The 15,814-nt window shown below is 45.4% G+C and overlaps 1 protein-coding gene across 2 annotated transcripts in view; it reads left to right on the plus strand.

Moving 5' to 3' along the window:
- LOC110505964 (glycogen phosphorylase, liver form) overlaps positions 1 to 10,017 on the plus strand; it is a 29,907-nt gene extending 19,890 nt beyond the window's left edge. Inside the window, exons 12-20 of one of the 2 annotated variants that reach the window (XM_036962230.1) lie at positions 1,533 to 1,647; positions 1,769 to 1,870; positions 2,478 to 2,625; positions 2,870 to 2,928; positions 3,499 to 3,640; positions 5,982 to 6,189; positions 6,580 to 6,714; positions 7,189 to 7,302; positions 7,353 to 7,371. In XM_036962230.1, the coding sequence (XP_036818125.1) occupies positions 1,533 to 1,647; positions 1,769 to 1,870; positions 2,478 to 2,625; positions 2,870 to 2,928; positions 3,499 to 3,640; positions 5,982 to 6,189; positions 6,580 to 6,714; positions 7,189 to 7,302; positions 7,353 to 7,356 (1,027 nt within the window). In that variant the 3' untranslated portion in view covers positions 7,357 to 7,371. Of the gene's footprint in view, positions 1 to 1,532; positions 1,648 to 1,768; positions 1,871 to 2,477; positions 2,626 to 2,869; positions 2,929 to 3,498; positions 3,641 to 5,981; positions 6,190 to 6,579; positions 6,715 to 7,188; positions 7,303 to 7,352; positions 7,372 to 9,370 lie in introns of those variants that run through there. The other variant, XM_036962229.1, reaches the window with a different exon arrangement.
- The last annotated feature ends 5,797 nt before the right edge of the window (positions 10,018 to 15,814 follow it).

The raw sequence follows: 15,814 nt of genomic DNA on the forward strand, positions 1-15,814 counted from the left end.
TGTATTCTCCCTGATAGTAACAGCTTTCTCTCAGATGTGTAAGATGGTTCATCTCTACTGTATTCTCCCTGATAGTAACAGCTTTCTCTCAGATGTAAGATGGTTCATCTCTACTGTATTCTCCCTGATAGTAACAGCTTTCTCTCAGATGTGTAAGATGGTTCATCTCTACTGTATTCTCCCTGATAGTAACAGCTTTCTCTCAGATGTGTACGATGGGGCTTCTCTAGGTTGTGTAAGAGAAACTCCCAACTGTCTGAAACCAGGGGCGGCGGGTAGCCTAGTGGTTAGAGTGTAGGGGAGGCGGGTAGCCTAGTGGTTAGTGTAAGGGAGGCGGGTAGCCTAGTGGTTAGTGTAGGGGAGGCGGGTAGCCTAGTGGTTAGTGTAGGGGAGGCGGGTAGCCTAGTGGTTAGTGTAGAGGCGGCGGGTAGCCTGGCGGTTAGTGTAGGGGAGGCGACGGGTAGCCTGGCGGTTAGTGTAGGGGAGGCGGCGGGTAGCCTGGCGGTTAGTGTAGGGGAGGCGGCGGGTAGCCTGGCGGTTAGTGTAGGGGAGGCGGCGGGTAGCCTGGCGGTTAGTGTAGGGGAGGCGGCGGGTAGCCTGGCGGTTAGTGTAGGGGAGGCGGCGGGTAGCCTGGCGGTTAGTGTAGGGGAGGCGGCGGGTAGCCTGGCGGTTAGTGTAGGGGAGGCGGCGGGTAGCCTGGCGGTTAGTGTAGGGGAGGCGGCGGGTAGCCTGGCGGTTAGTGTAGGGGAGGCGGTTAGCCTAGCGGTTAGTGTAGGGGAGGCGGTTAGCCTAGCGGTTAGTGTAGGGGAGGCGGGTAGCCTGGCGGTTAGTGTAGGGGGCAGCAGTTACACTAGTGGTTAGAGTGTAGGGGCGGCGGGTAGCCTGGTGGTTAGAGTGTAGGGGCGGCGGGTAGCCTGGCGGTTAGTGTAGGGGAGGCGGTTAGCCTAGCGGTTAGTGTAGGGGAGGCGGGTAGCCTGGCGGTTAGTGTAGGGGAGGCGGGTAGCCTGGCGGTTAGTGTAGGGGGCAGCAGTTACACTAGTGGTTAGAGTGTAGGGGCGGCGGGTAGCCTGGTGGTTAGAGTGTAGGGGCGGCGGGTAGCCTGGTGGTTAGAGTGTAGGGGCGGCGGGTAGCCTGGTGGTTAGAGTGTAGGGGCGGCAGGTAGCCTGGTGGTTAGAGTGTAGAGGTGGCAGGTAGCCTAGTGGTTAGAGTGGAGGGGGGCGGCAGTTACACTAGTGGTTAGAGTGTAGGGGCAGCAGGTAGCCTAGTGGTTAGATCGAATCCATGAGCTGATAAGGTTAAATTCTGTCGTTCTGCCCCTGAACAAGGCAGTTAACCCACCGTTCCTAGGCCGTCATTGTAAATAAGAATTTGTTCTTAACTGACTTGCCTAGTTTAAATAAAAATATATATTTTTAAATGTAACCTTCTGAACAACTGTTTTTGCTACGGTGAGCCTTATTGAACACGATTCTACCGTCTTCTAGTAGCGTCCTTCTAGAATCTAAAATATATTTCTTTTTTTGTTCTGAAAGGTTCCGAGACTTCAGCGAATTAGAACCGGAGAAGTTCCAGAACAAGACCAATGGCATCACTCCTAGACGCTGGCTCCTCCTCTGTAACCCGGGATTGGCTGAGCTCATTGCTGAGGTTTGATTGGCGTCTTTGATTGTCCGTTTTTATCTCCTTTGATATTCCTGTATCTTTTGAATGCAATTTTCTTTGTTAATCTGCTGTGTCTCCTTCATGTACTTTGTCTACATGTTTCTAGGCCATTGGGGAGGAATATGTGAAGGACCTCAGCCAGTTACAGAAGCTCAATGAGCTGGTAGACGATGATACCTTCATTAGAGATGTGTCTAAAGTCAAGCAGGTAAAGTCTCCCCACCCCTTCATTAACAACAGTCAACATGCATGGCCTACAATGGCTCATGGGGCATATTTGTGAGTTCTACTCTGTTTATTTACTGTTCTGAAGAACCTTGCCATTTCCCAATAGTAATATTGGCAGAAAATGACCCCCCCCCCCCCCCTCCCATGGATAAAAACAATGTTCCAGCCAAGCAAACGATCCAACCAACTGAATAAATACACTGAGTACACGTCAGTGTGGAACTCCTAATTCCATGCTAACTCGGCGCAGACAGGAAGTTGACCATATATAATGCCATGCAAACTCAGCGCAGACAGGAAGTTGACCATATATAATTCCATACAAACTCGGAGCAGACAGGAAGTTGACCATATATAATTCCATGCAAACTCGGCGTAAACTATAAGTTGACCATATATAATTGGGTTTTGTTCCTAGGTACACGTGTTGGGGCTTGTTGCTGATGTTACTATTTCATAAGATCATCCTTTCCAACTGAGTGTTAGGGCCACCGGTCAGAAGTGTTAGGGCCCCTGGTCAGAGGGAGTACATTCACTACAAGGGAATAGAATGCCATGTGTATCAAGTCATGTCTTTCTGTGCCCAGGATAACAAGGAGAAGTTTTCCCAGTACCTGGAGAAAGAGTACATGGTGGAAATCAACCCGTCCTCCATGTTTGATGTTCACGTCAAGAGGATTCACGAGTACAAGCGCCAGCTCCTCAACTGCCTTCACATCGTCACCATGTACAACCGTACGTTGTGTGTGTGTGTGTGTGTATATAGTGCACTAGTTTTGTCAAATGGGGAATAGGGTGGCATTTGGGATCCTCGCCTCCCTGCCTTATGATGACCCTTGGTTATATATGATCTGTGAAGCTTCAACGTAGGCCTTTTTATAAAGGGTTATGAAGGCTTCATTTAGGCGTTTATAATAAGTAACACCTTATTGTTTACAATCTGATCAAATATTTTGTTTATTTGTTTTGTTTTCTAAAGGCATCAGGAAGAACCCAAAAGCACATTTTGTTCCCCGGACTGTGATCATTGGTGGCAAGGTACGTACCGAACTACCTTCAACTCTTTCTCTCAATATCGGAAAAGAGAGAATGACCTCCTGACTTTCTCATTTCAATGGGGTTTTGAGGAGGAGGAAAGGGGACACGAGGAATCAAGACAATGCAAATTGAGATTCTCCCTGTGTCTTTCATGTATTCCTTACACCCTCTCCCCTCGTTTTCATAATCTATTGGAGGGAAAGGCTCGAAGGGGAGGAACTGTGGCTCTTCTACTTCAGATGTATTTTGAGAAGGAAGTGAGGAGAGGGGACGCCCTAGTGAAATGAATTGACACTTTAGGGGGCCCCTGGTAAAAAAGTAGTGCACTATCATGACCCCTAGGGGCCCCTGGTAAAAAAAAAAGTAGTGACAAACCCAGTGGCGTTGCAGTTCTTGATACAAACCGGTGCGCCTGGCACCTACTACCCTACCCCGTTCAAAGGCACTATGACCCCTAGGGGCCCTGGTTAAAAGTAGTGCACTAAATATAGTGAATTTTTTTTTTTTTGATGCAACCCCATGAATGGAGGAAAGCGACATTTGAGAAGGATCCTTTGTCTCCCTCTACAGGCTGCGCCGGGGTACCACATGGCCAAGATGATCATCAAGCTGATCACGGCTGTGGGAGAGGTGGTCAACAAAGATCCTGTGGTGGGCAGCAAGCTGAAGGTCATCTACCTGGAGAACTACAGAGTCTCTCTGGCTGAGAAAGGTACTGTCTCTATCTGGAGAACTACAGAGTCTCTCTGGCTGAGAAAGGTACTGTCTCTATCTGGAGAACTACAGAGTCTCTCTGGCTGAGAAAGGTACTGTCTCTATCTGGAGAACTACAGAGTCTCTCTGGCTGAGAAAGGTACTGTCTCTACCTGGAGAACTACAGAGTCTCTCTGGCTGAGAAAGGTACTGTCTCTACCTGGAGAACTACAGAGTCTCTCTGGCTGAGAAAGGTACTGTCTCTACCTGGAGAACTACAGAGTCTCTCTGGCTGAGAAAGTTACTGTCTCTATCTGGAGAACTACAGAGTCTCTCTGGCTGAGAAAGGTACTGTCTATATCTGGAGAACTACAGAGTCTCTCTGGCTGAGAAAGGTACTGTCTATATATGGAGAACTACAGAGTCTCTCTGTCTGAGAAAGGTACTGTCTCTACCTGGAGAACTACAGAGTCTCTCTGGCTGAGAAAGGTACTGTCTATATCTGGAGAACTACAGAGTCTCTCTGGCTGAGAAAGGTACTGTCTCTACCTGGAGAACTACAGAGTCTCTCTGGCTGAGAAAGGTACTGTCTATATCTGGAGAACTACAGAGTCTCTCTGGCTGAGAAAGGTACTGTGTCTATCTACAGTCGCTAGTGAAAGTCATGGGCTTTGCTCTTTTTTTTTTCATATCTATTTTGATCTTGACAAACTCCCCAGTCCCTGCCAGTGACTAGCATACCCATAACATGATGCTGCCAACATAATACTTAACCTTTTCAGGGGAAAAGCATCACCATTATCCTTGTGGGAGTATTCGTGATGTCCAGGTAACAGCCAAAATAAAATAAACCGTCAACATATAAAGCATCTTAAAAAGGGTTTTTGGGTCACCGTGAGTCAGAACAGCTTCAATGCACCTCGGCATAGATTCTACAAATGTCTGGAACTCTATTGGAGGGATGCGACAACATTCTTCCACCAGAAATTCCATAATTCTGTGTGGGTTTTTTTGTGTGTGTTGATGATGGTGGAAAACACTGTCTCGGGCGTCGCTCCAGAATCTTCCGGTAGCGTTCATTTGGGTTGAGATCTGGTGACTGAGACGGCCACGGCATATGGTTTACATCGTCTTCATGCTCATGAAACCATTGTGACCACTCGTGCCCTGTGGATGAGGGAATTGTCATCCTGTGGGAGGCGTAGCCAAAATAATGGCCTGCCCAACATTTTTGTGTGACCCTAAGCATGATGGGATGTTAATTGTTTAATTCACCCAGGAACTACACCTGTGTAGAAGCACCTGCTTTCAATATACTTTGTGTCCTTCATTTACTCAAGTGTTTCCTTTATTTTGGCAATTACTCTATTAGATACAGGTAGCTCTAAACGGGTGTCCCAAATGTGCCAGGTAGCCTAGCGGTTAAGAACATTGGGCCAATAACCGAAAGGTTGCTGGTTTGAATCCCCAAGCCGGCTAGGTAAAAAAAAGTCTCTGCCCTTGAGCAATGAACTTAAACCTAATTGTTCCTGTTAGTCTCTCTGGATAAGAGAGTCTGCTAAATGACTCACTACTGTAAGTCTCTCTCTGGCTAAGAGTCTGCTAAATGACTCACTAATGCAAGTCTCTCTGGATCAGAGAGTCTGCTAAATGACTCACTAATGTTAGTCTCTCTGGATCAGAGTCTGCTAAATGACTCACTAATGTAAGTCTCTGGATAAGAGAGTCTGCTAAATTACTCACTACTGTAAGTCTCTCTCTGGATAAGAGAGTCTGCTAAATGACTCACTACTGTAAGTCTCTCTCTGGATAAGAGAGTCTGCTAAATGACTCACTACTGTAAGTCTCTGGATAAGAGAGTCTGCTAAATGACTCACTACTGTAAGTCTCTCTGGATAAGAGTCTGCTAAATGACTCACTACTGTAAGTCTCTCTGGATAAGAGTCTGCTAAATGACTCACTACTGTAAGTCTCTGGATGAGTCTGCTGAGTAAGTCTCTCTGGATAAGAGTCTGCTAAATGACTCAGTACTGTAAGTCTCTCTGGATAAGAGAGTCTGCTGAATGACTAACATGAGCAATGTAAATGTAAATCGGGCCCTGGTCAGAAGTAGTGCACTATAAACTGTCCTGTATTAGAGATGGATTGTTTTTTCTATATCTATTTCCCCCCCTACTGTAATCTATTTTCCCCCCTTACTGTAATCTATTTCCCCCCCCCTACTGTAATCTATTCTCCCCCTACTGTAATCTATCCCCCCCTACTGTAATCTATTTCCCCCCTACTGTAATCTATTTCCCCCCCCCCCCCCCTGTTGTAATCTATTTTCCCCCCTTACTGTAATCTATGTCCCCCTACAGTAATCCCAGCCACAGACCTGTCTGAGCAGATCTCCACAGCTGGCACGGAGGCGTCCGGCACCGGCAACATGAAGTTCATGCTGAACGGAGCGCTCACCATCGGCACCATGGACGGAGCCAACGTAGAGATGGCCGAGGAGGCTGGAGAGGAGAACATGTTCATCTTCGGCATGAGGGTGGAGGACGTGGCAGAGATGGACGCACAGGGGTAACACACACACACACACACACACACACACACACACGGGGACATAGAGGGTAGGGTTTGTTTTCCCAAAATATATCTAATACTAATCTAAGGGTCATACTTTATGCAATGCCACATTGACCACGCCACATTGACCACGCCACATTGACCACGCCACATTGACCACGCCACATTGACCACGCCACATCGACCACGCCAGTTATGCGATGCTTAACTCAATAAGAATCTTGACTCGTGTGTGATTTACTGAGGAAGTAATCCATGAACACATTGTTGACCAGTTTTGGTTGAAAGGGAAGTTGCTCTATTGTAAACCTTGTAATGTAGAGATGTGACTATGTCGTCTTGTTGTGAGAAATGTTGCTACTCCGCCTGTTCTCTCCTCTTAAGCTACGATGCCATGACGTATTACCAGAAGATTCCAGAACTGAAGCAAGCCATTGATCAGATCAACAGTGGATTCTTCTGTCCCAAACAACCAGAGCTCTTCAAAGACGTCACCAATATGCTTTTCAACCACGACCGGTAGGTAGTGGCTGTGAACGGCACCCTATTCCCTATTTAGTGCACTACTTTTGACCAGGCCCTATGGCACCCTATTCCCTATATAGTGCACTACTTTTGACCAGGCCCTATGGCACCCTATTCCCTATATAGTGCACTACTTTTGACCAGGCCCTATGGCACCCTATTCCCTATAATGCACTACTTTTGACCAGGCCCTATGGCACCCTATTCCCTATATAGTGCACTACTTTTGACCAGGCCCTGGTTGAAAGTAGTCAACTGTAAAAAGAATTGGATGCCATTTTGGGATGGAAGACATAGAATTACCAGAAGGGTCGAGGAACGCCTCTCCAGTCAATTTGACTGCAACACCCATCGAACATTGATTTGAATGGGAATGTTGATTCCAGTAATTGTATTTCTATGGCTACAGTACTGTTGTGGTCCCTCCTGTCCTTCCTGAGTCTTGGCATTGACTGTCTCTGTCTTCAGCTTCAAGGTGTTTGCAGACTATGAGGACTACATAAAGTGCCAGGAGAAAGTCAACGAACTATATCAGGTAATCATCATTATCCTCCATGTACCTCTAGTTAATGACTATATCAGGTAATCATCATTATCCCTCGTGTACCTCTAGGTAATAATGACTATATCAGGTAATCATCATTATTCCCCCATGTACCTCTAGTTAATGACTATATCAGGTAATCATCATTATCCTCCATGTACCTCTAGTTAATCATCATTATCCTCCATGTACCTCTAGTTAATGACTATATCAGGTAATCATCATTATCCTCCATGTACCTCTAGTCAATGACTGTATCAGGTAGTAATCATTATTCCCCCATGTACCTCTAGCTAATAGCGTGGTAAGTTGACTGAGAACACGTTCTCATTTACAGCAACGACCTGGGGAATAGTTACAGGGGAGATGAATGAGCCAGTTAGAAGCTGGGGATGATTAGATGGTCTTGATGGTATGAAGGCCAGATTGGGAATTTAGCCAGGACACCGCATTTAGCCAGACAATAACTAACAATAACAATAAGTGCCATGGGATCTTTAGTGACCACAGAGAGTCCCCACAACCGTTTGAATATCCCATGTGAAAGACTGCACCCTACACAGGGCAATGTCCCCGATCACTGCCCTGGGGCATTGGGAATTTTTTTTTTAGACCAGAGGAAAGAGTGCCTCCTGCTGGCCCTCCAACACCACTTCCAGCAGCATGTGGTCTCCCATCCAGGGACCGACCAGGACCAACCCTGCTTAGCTTCAGAGGCAAGCCAGCAGCATGTGGTTTCCCATCCAGGGGACTGACCAGGACCAACCCTGCTTAGCTTCAGAGGCAAGCCAGCAGTGGGATGCAGGGTGGTATGCTGGTGAAGCCTGATTACAGTAGAGCCTGATGCGGACCATCCTGCTGAATAGATTACAGGAGAGCCTGATACGGACCATCCTGCTGAATAGATTACAGGAGAGCCTGATACGGACCATCCTGCTGAATAGATTACAGGAGAGCCTGATGCGGACCATCCTGCTGAATAGATTACAGTAGAGCCTGATGCGGACCATCCTGCTGAATAGATTACAGTAGAGCCTGATGCGGACCATCCTGCTGAATAGATTACAGTAGAGCCTGATACTTACCATCCTGCTGAAAATATTACAGTAGAGCCTGATACGGATCATCCTGCTGAATAGATTACAGTAGAGCCTGATACGGATCATCCTGCTGACTAGATTACAGGAGAGCCTGATACGGATCATCCTGCTGAATAGATTACAGGAGAGCCTGATACGGATCATCCTGCTGACTAGATTACAGTAGAGCCTGATACGGATCATCCTGCTGACTAGATTACAGTAGAGCCTGATACGGATCATCCTGCTGACTAGATTACAGTAGAGCCTGATACGGATCATCCTGCTGAATAGATTACAGGAGAGCCTGATACGGATCATCCTGCTGAATAGATTACAGTAGAGCCTGATACGGATCATCCTGCTGACTAGATTACAGTAGAGCCTGATACTTACCATCCTGCTGAATAGATTACAGGAGAGCCTGATACTTACTATCCTGCTAAATAGATTACAGGAGAGCCTGATACGGATCATCCTGCTGACTAGATTACAGGAGAGCCTGATACGGACCTTCCTGCTGACTAGATTACAGTAGAGCCTGATACGGACCATCCTGCTGAATAGATTACAGTAGAGCCTGATACTTACCATCCTGCTAAATAGATTACAGGAGAGCCTGATACGGATCATCCTGCTGACTAGATTACAGGAGAGCCTGATACGGATCATCCTGCTGACTAGATTACAGTAGAGCCTGATACGGATCATCCTGCTGACTAGATTACAGTAGAGCCTGATACGGATCATCCTGCTGAAAAGGTACGTCTGGGCACAATTACCATTCCAAGGTGGTCCCTTGTGGCACAGTAGGTAAGACAGTGGTGTTAACAGTACCAAAGTTGTAGGTTCAATTCCCACAGGGTTTACATGCTACCATAAACATGTTTGCACTCACTACTGCAAGTCTTTTCAGACAAAAGTGTGTGTGTGTGTGTGTGTGTGTGTACATAAAAAAAATCTCTGAATGACCAAAATGTAAAAGTAAAGTGGCATTATATTTGTGTGTGTGTGTTTTTTCCCTTAGAACCTGAGGGAGTGGACCAAGATGGTGATCAAGAACATCGCTGCGTCTGGGAAGTTCTCTAGCGACCGCACCATCACCGACTACGCCACGGAGGTGTGGGGGGTGGAGCCTACAGATCTGAAGATCCCACCCCCCAATGAGCCACGCGAGGCCCTCGACGAGACGGCCAGGGCGCTGAGGGAGAAGTGAGGCTGCCTGGTGTGGCGTGACCAGGGTGAAGTTACCCCTAGATGCTGTTCTAGTCAGTTTAGCGTCCAGTCCACACTAATGGTTAAGGTTAGGATTGGGAGATGGGGAAGCTAATCCTTGACCTGTACCTAGGGAAAACTTCACCCCAGATTGCCTGCCGTTATTTAAAGGGAAAATCTAAAAATATGTAACTCAATAAACGGAGCTCTTTATGTAAAGCAGTTGACTACTTAATAACAGTCTGTTACATACTTACTTTCAGCATAAACAAACAGTGTTCTATTTTTCTGACCCCGTCTTCTAGGTGCTACACTGTTGCTACCAGATTCTTACCGTGTCTTTCAGTTGCCAACTGGCTCATACTGTACTTGAAAGTGAAGTTATCAAAACTTTATTATGACCCTTAATTTTCAAATATTCTGTATTGTTACTTAAAAAATAAATCTAATCGTCTCTGATCTGATGTATTTTAATGTTTTATTTTTCAACTAATAGTGACATTATGAACATGGTTACAGACAAGTATGAGAGAGCCTAGTACAATACAACATCTGACTCGGAACATGGACACGCCGCCATGAAAGTTCCAGTGAGGACAAAGGACACGACAATGAACAGACTATGTTCCGTCCTGTTGGTACGCTTAGCCACCGGACAAAAGCAGCCAAAAAGTGCTCAGCATATGTGGGAACACCTTCAAGACCGTTCGAAAAGCATTCCCGCTGAAGCTGGTTGAGAGAATGCCAAGAGTGTGCAAAGCTGTCATCAAGGCAAAGGGTGGCTATTTGAAGAATATAAAATGTACTTAGATCAGTTTAACACTTTTTTTTTGGTACATGATTCCATGTGTTATTTCATAGTTACAATGTAGGGAAAAAAAGTACAAATAAAGAAACCCTTGAATGAGTAGGTGTTCTAAAACTTTTGACCGGTTGTGTGTGTGTGTGTGTGTGTTTTTTTTTTTTTAATATACAGTGGGGCAAAAAAGTATTTAGTCAGCCACCAATTGTGCAAGTTCTCCCACTTAAGAATATGAGAGAGGCCTGTAATTTTCATCATGGGTACACTTCAACTATGACAGACAAAATGAGGGGAAAAAAATCCAGGTGTCATTAATACAGGTAACGAGTGGAGGACAGAGGAGCCTCTTAAAGAAGTTACAGGTCTGTGAGAGCCAGAAATCTTGCTTGTTTGTAGGTGTCCAAATACTTATTTTCCACCATAATTTGCAAATAAATTCATTAAAAATCCTACAATGTGATTTTCTGGAATTTTTTTTTTCTTATTTTATCTGTCCCACTGTATAGTGCCTTTGGAAAGTATTCAGACCCCTTGACTCTTCCCACATTTTGTTATGTTACAGACGTATTCTAAAATGTATTAAATATATATAATTCTCAGCAATCTACACACACTACCCAATAATGACAGAGAGAACCAGGTTTTCAATACATTGTTGGAAATGCATTAAAAATAAAAACATTTACATAAGTATTCAGACCCTTTGCTTTGTGACTCAATTGAGCTCAGGTGCATCCTGTTTCCATTGATCATCCTTCAGATGTGTCTACAACTTGATTGGAGTAAATTCAATTGATTGGGCATGATTTGGAAAGGCACACACCTGTCTATATATAAGGTTGCACAGTTGACAGTGCATGTCAGAGCAAAAACCAAGCCATGTGGTTGAAAAACAATTCCGTAGAGCTCCGAGACAGGATTGTGTCGAGGCACAGATCTGGGGAAGGGTACCAAATAATGTCTGCCGCATTGAAGGTCCCCAAGAACACAGTGGCCTCCATCATTGTTAAATGGAAGAAGTTTGAAACCCCTAAGACTCTTCCTCGAGCTGACCGCCCGGCCAAACTGAGCAATCGGGGGAGAAGGGTGACCAAGAACTCTGCTAGAGCTCTTGAGAACCTTCCAGAAGGACAACCATCTCTGCAGCACTCCACCAATCAGGCCTTTATGGTAGAGTGGACAGACAGAAGCCACTCCCCAATAAAAGGCACCTTGGAGTTTTCCAAAAGGGACCTAAAGACCATTTGAAACAAGATTCTCTGGAATGATAAAACCAAGATTAAACTCTTTGGCCTGAATGCCAAGCGTCACATCTGAAGGGAACCTGGCACTATCATGCTACGGTGAAGCATGATGGTTGCAGCATCATGCTGTGGGTATGTTTTTCAGCTGCAGGGACTGGGAGACTAGCCAGGATCGAGGGAAAGACAACAGGACAACAAGTCTCTGAATGTCCTTGAGTGGCCCAGCCAGAGCCCGGCCTTGAACCCCATCGAACATCTCTGGAGAGACCTGAAAATTGCTGTGTAACAACGCTCCCTATCCAACCTGACAGAGCTTGAGAATCTGCAGAAAAGAATGGGAGAAACTCCCCAAATACAGGTGTTCCAAGCTTGTAGCATCATACCCAAGAAGACTTGAGGCTGTAATCGCTGCCAAAGGTGCTTCAACTAAGTACTGAATAAAGGCTCTGAATACTTATATAAACGTGATATTTTTTTGTTTGTTGCTGAAATCTCTAAATAGCTCCTTTTCCTTTGTCATTATGGGTTATCGTGTGTAGATTGATGTAAAAAAAAAATATTAATTCATTTTAGAATAAGGCTGTAACGTAACAAAATGTGGAATACATCAAAGGGGTCTGAATACTTTCCAAAGGCACGGCCTCATATATATATATATATATATATATATATATATATATATATATATATATATAAACTAGGCTATGCTGGAACCAGGCTATGCTGTTGAAGGTGCAATTCTGGTGGCTCCACACACCAACACGGAGGACGATTCTGGTGTCTCTGTCGGTCGTTGTCTCTCTCTCTCATATATATATCAGGGGGAGAGACGCCAGGACAAGTCTCTGAATGTCCTTGAGTGGCCCAGCCAGAGCCCGGACTTGAACCCCATATATATATATATAAGAGAGAGACAACGACCGACAGAGACACCAGAATCGTCCTCCATGTTGGTTTGTGGAGCCACCAGAATTGCACCATCAACAGCATAGCCTGGTTCCAGCATAGCCTGGTTCCGGATCTGCTTGTACTCTTTGCAACAGATTATGATCTCTTGCTTTTGCTTTTTCCCTCTCTCCTTCGCTGTCAAGCCAAACATGGAAATATGTCACGACAAACATTTCTGTCATAGATCCATTATTAATGTTATGTTCAATCACTGACCTCACGGCCAGACTGTTTGGCATGACAATATGTGAAAAGCTTGGCCTGTCTGACAGACAGACTGGTACCAGTCACAGACATTAAAAACAGCAGGAAAAATAATTGAGTGCACCATAAATCAGTTGAATATAAGAAATTATGGCTAGTTGAGAAATCAAAAATCATTACATGGCTAACTGTGAAGGTAGGTAAAACTCATATTACTGTCTGCTCATTTGCTAATGTTGACCACTAGGGGCACTACAGACTTATTTAATGTTGACCACTGGGTGGCGCTACAGACTTCTGTTCATCACCAATATCAGAATATGACTAATATGCATGGGAGAATCTCAATGCATTTCCTTGATTCCTTGTGTCCTCTCCTCGCCTCCTCAAAACCCATTGGGGGAGAAGGTTTGAGTGGAGGGATCTCTGACCTCATCCAATGGGTTTTGAGAAGGAGAGGAGAGAGAGGATGTAAGGAATCATTGACGTTATGTCTATATTTCCCGATTCTCCACACTTTCACCAAAGTCCCCGTCATGGATTTAAAAACATATTAGATTGGTGTAGGAACTGTCTGGAGGGAGGAACTCCCCTTGCTCCTGTATCTTCACAGCATCATTGGTCACCACCCTCCATAGAGAGTTCACACATCTCCTCCATTTTGAGGAAAAGAGTCTAGAATGAAACCAAAATCTTCAAACACAAACTCCTTTCTCCTGAAGTCTACATTTGTTCACTACTTCAGATTGTTCCCACAAATCTAAACTCATCGGGTTGATGGAGGCATGGGATAGAGGGAGTTTCCACCAAACCAAATGTGTCACGTGCGCCAAAATACAGTGAAATGTTTACTTGCAAGCCCTTAACCAAACAATACAGTTTTAAGAAAAAATAAGTGTTAAAATATTTACTAAATAAACAGTCCAGGTAGCCATTTGGTTAGCTGTTCAGGAGTCTTATGGCTTGAGGGTAGAAGCTGTTAAGAAGCATTTTGGACCTAGACTTGGTGCTCCGGTACTGCTTGCCATCGGAGGCCGAGCAGTTGTCATACCAGGTGGTGATGCAACCAGTCAGGATGCTTACGATGTTTCAGTCTCCTGAGGGGGGAATAGGTTTTGTCGTGCCCTCTTCACGACTGTCTTTGTGTGTTTGAACCAAGACAGTTCGTTGGTGATGTGGAAACCAAGGAACATGAAGCTCTCAACCTGCTCCACTACAGCCCCGTCGATGAGAATGGGGGCGTGCTCTGCCCTCATTTTCCTGTAGTCCACGATCATCTCCTTTGTCTTGATCACGATGAGGGAGAGGTTGAGCATGCACCCCTGAGTGGCCACCGTGTTGAGGATCAGCGTAGCAGATGTGTTGTTACCTACCCTTACCACCTGGAGACGGCCTGTCAGGAAGTCCAGGATCCAGTTGCAGAGGGAGGTGTTAGTCCCAGGGTCCTTAGCTTAGTGATAAGCTTTGAGGGCACTATGGTGTTGAACACTGAGCTGTAGTCAATGAATAGCATTCTCACGTAGGTGTTCCTTTTGTCAAGGTGGGAAAGGGCAATGTGGATTGCAATAGAGATTGCGTCATCTGTTGGGACTGTATGCAAAGTGGGTCTAGGGTTTCTGGGATAATGGTGTTGATGTGAGCCATGACCAGCCTTTCAAAGCACTTCATGACTACAGACGTGAATGCTAAGGGTCGGAAGCCATTTAGGCAGGTTACCTTAGTGTTCTTGGGCACATGGACTATTGTGGTCTGCTTAAAACATGTTGGTATTACAGACTCTGTCAGGAACAGGTTGAAAATGTAAGTGAAGACACTTGCCAGTTGGTCAGCGCATGCTCGGAGTACACGTCCTGGTAATCCGTCTGTTGACCTGTTTAAAGATCTTACTCACATCAGCTACCGAGACCGTGATCACACAGTCGTCCGGAACAGCTGGTGCTCTCATGCATGCTTCAGAGTTGCTTGCCTCGAAGGGCGCATAGAAGTAATGTTGCTCGTCTGGTAAGCTTGTGTCACTGGGAAGCTCACGGCTGTGCTTCCCTTTATTGTCATCTGACCACTTCCGTATTGAGTGAGTCATTGGTACTTCCTGCTTTAGTTTTTGCTTGTAAGCAGGAATCAGGAGGATAGAGTTACGGTCAGATTTGCCAAATGGAGGGTGAGGGAGAGCTTTGTACTCCTCTCTGTGTGTGGAGTAAAGGTGGTCTAGAGTTTTTTTTCCACCTGGTTGCACATGTAACATAGAGCTCGTTGAGTGCAGTCTTAGTGCCAGCATCGGTAATGGCAATTTGAGCTACAGTTCCTACCAAATGAGTTACAGTTCCTACCAGATGAGTTACAGTTCCTACCAGATGAGTTACAGTACCTACCAGATGAGCTACAGTTCCTACCAGATGAGCTACAGTACCTACCAAATGAGCTACAGTACCTACCAGATGAGTTACAGTTCCTACCAGATGAGTTACAGTACCTACCAAATGAGCTACAGTACCTACCAGATGAGTTACAGTACCTACCAAATGAGCTACAGTTCCTACCAGATGAGTTACAGTACCTACCAGATGAGTTACAGTTCCTACCAGACGAGTTACAGTTCCTACCAGATGAGTTACAGTTCCTACCAGATGAGTTACAGTTCCTACCAGATGAGTTACAGTACCTACAAAATGAGCTACAGTTCCTACCAGATGAGTTACAGTTCCTACCAGATGAGTTACAGTTCCTACCAGATTAGTTACAGTTCCTACCAGATGAGTTACAGTTCCTACCAGATGAGTTACAGTTCCTACCAGATGAGTTACAGTTCCTACCAGATGAGTTACAGTTCCTACCAGATGAGTTACAGTTCCTACCAGATGAGTTACAGTACCTACCAGATGAGTTACAGTTCCTACCAGATGAGTTACAGTACCTACAAAATGAGCTACAGTTCCTACCAGATGAGTTACAGTTCCTACCAGACGAGTTACAGTTCCTACCAGATGAGTTACAGTACCTACCAGATGAGTTACAGTTCCTACCAGACGAGTTACAGTTCCTACCAGATGAGTTACAGTTC

This window comes from Oncorhynchus mykiss, chromosome 25 (genome assembly GCF_013265735.2).
Source record: "Oncorhynchus mykiss isolate Arlee chromosome 25, USDA_OmykA_1.1, whole genome shotgun sequence".
In the NCBI taxonomy this organism is placed as follows: domain Eukaryota; kingdom Metazoa; phylum Chordata; class Actinopteri; order Salmoniformes; family Salmonidae; genus Oncorhynchus; species Oncorhynchus mykiss.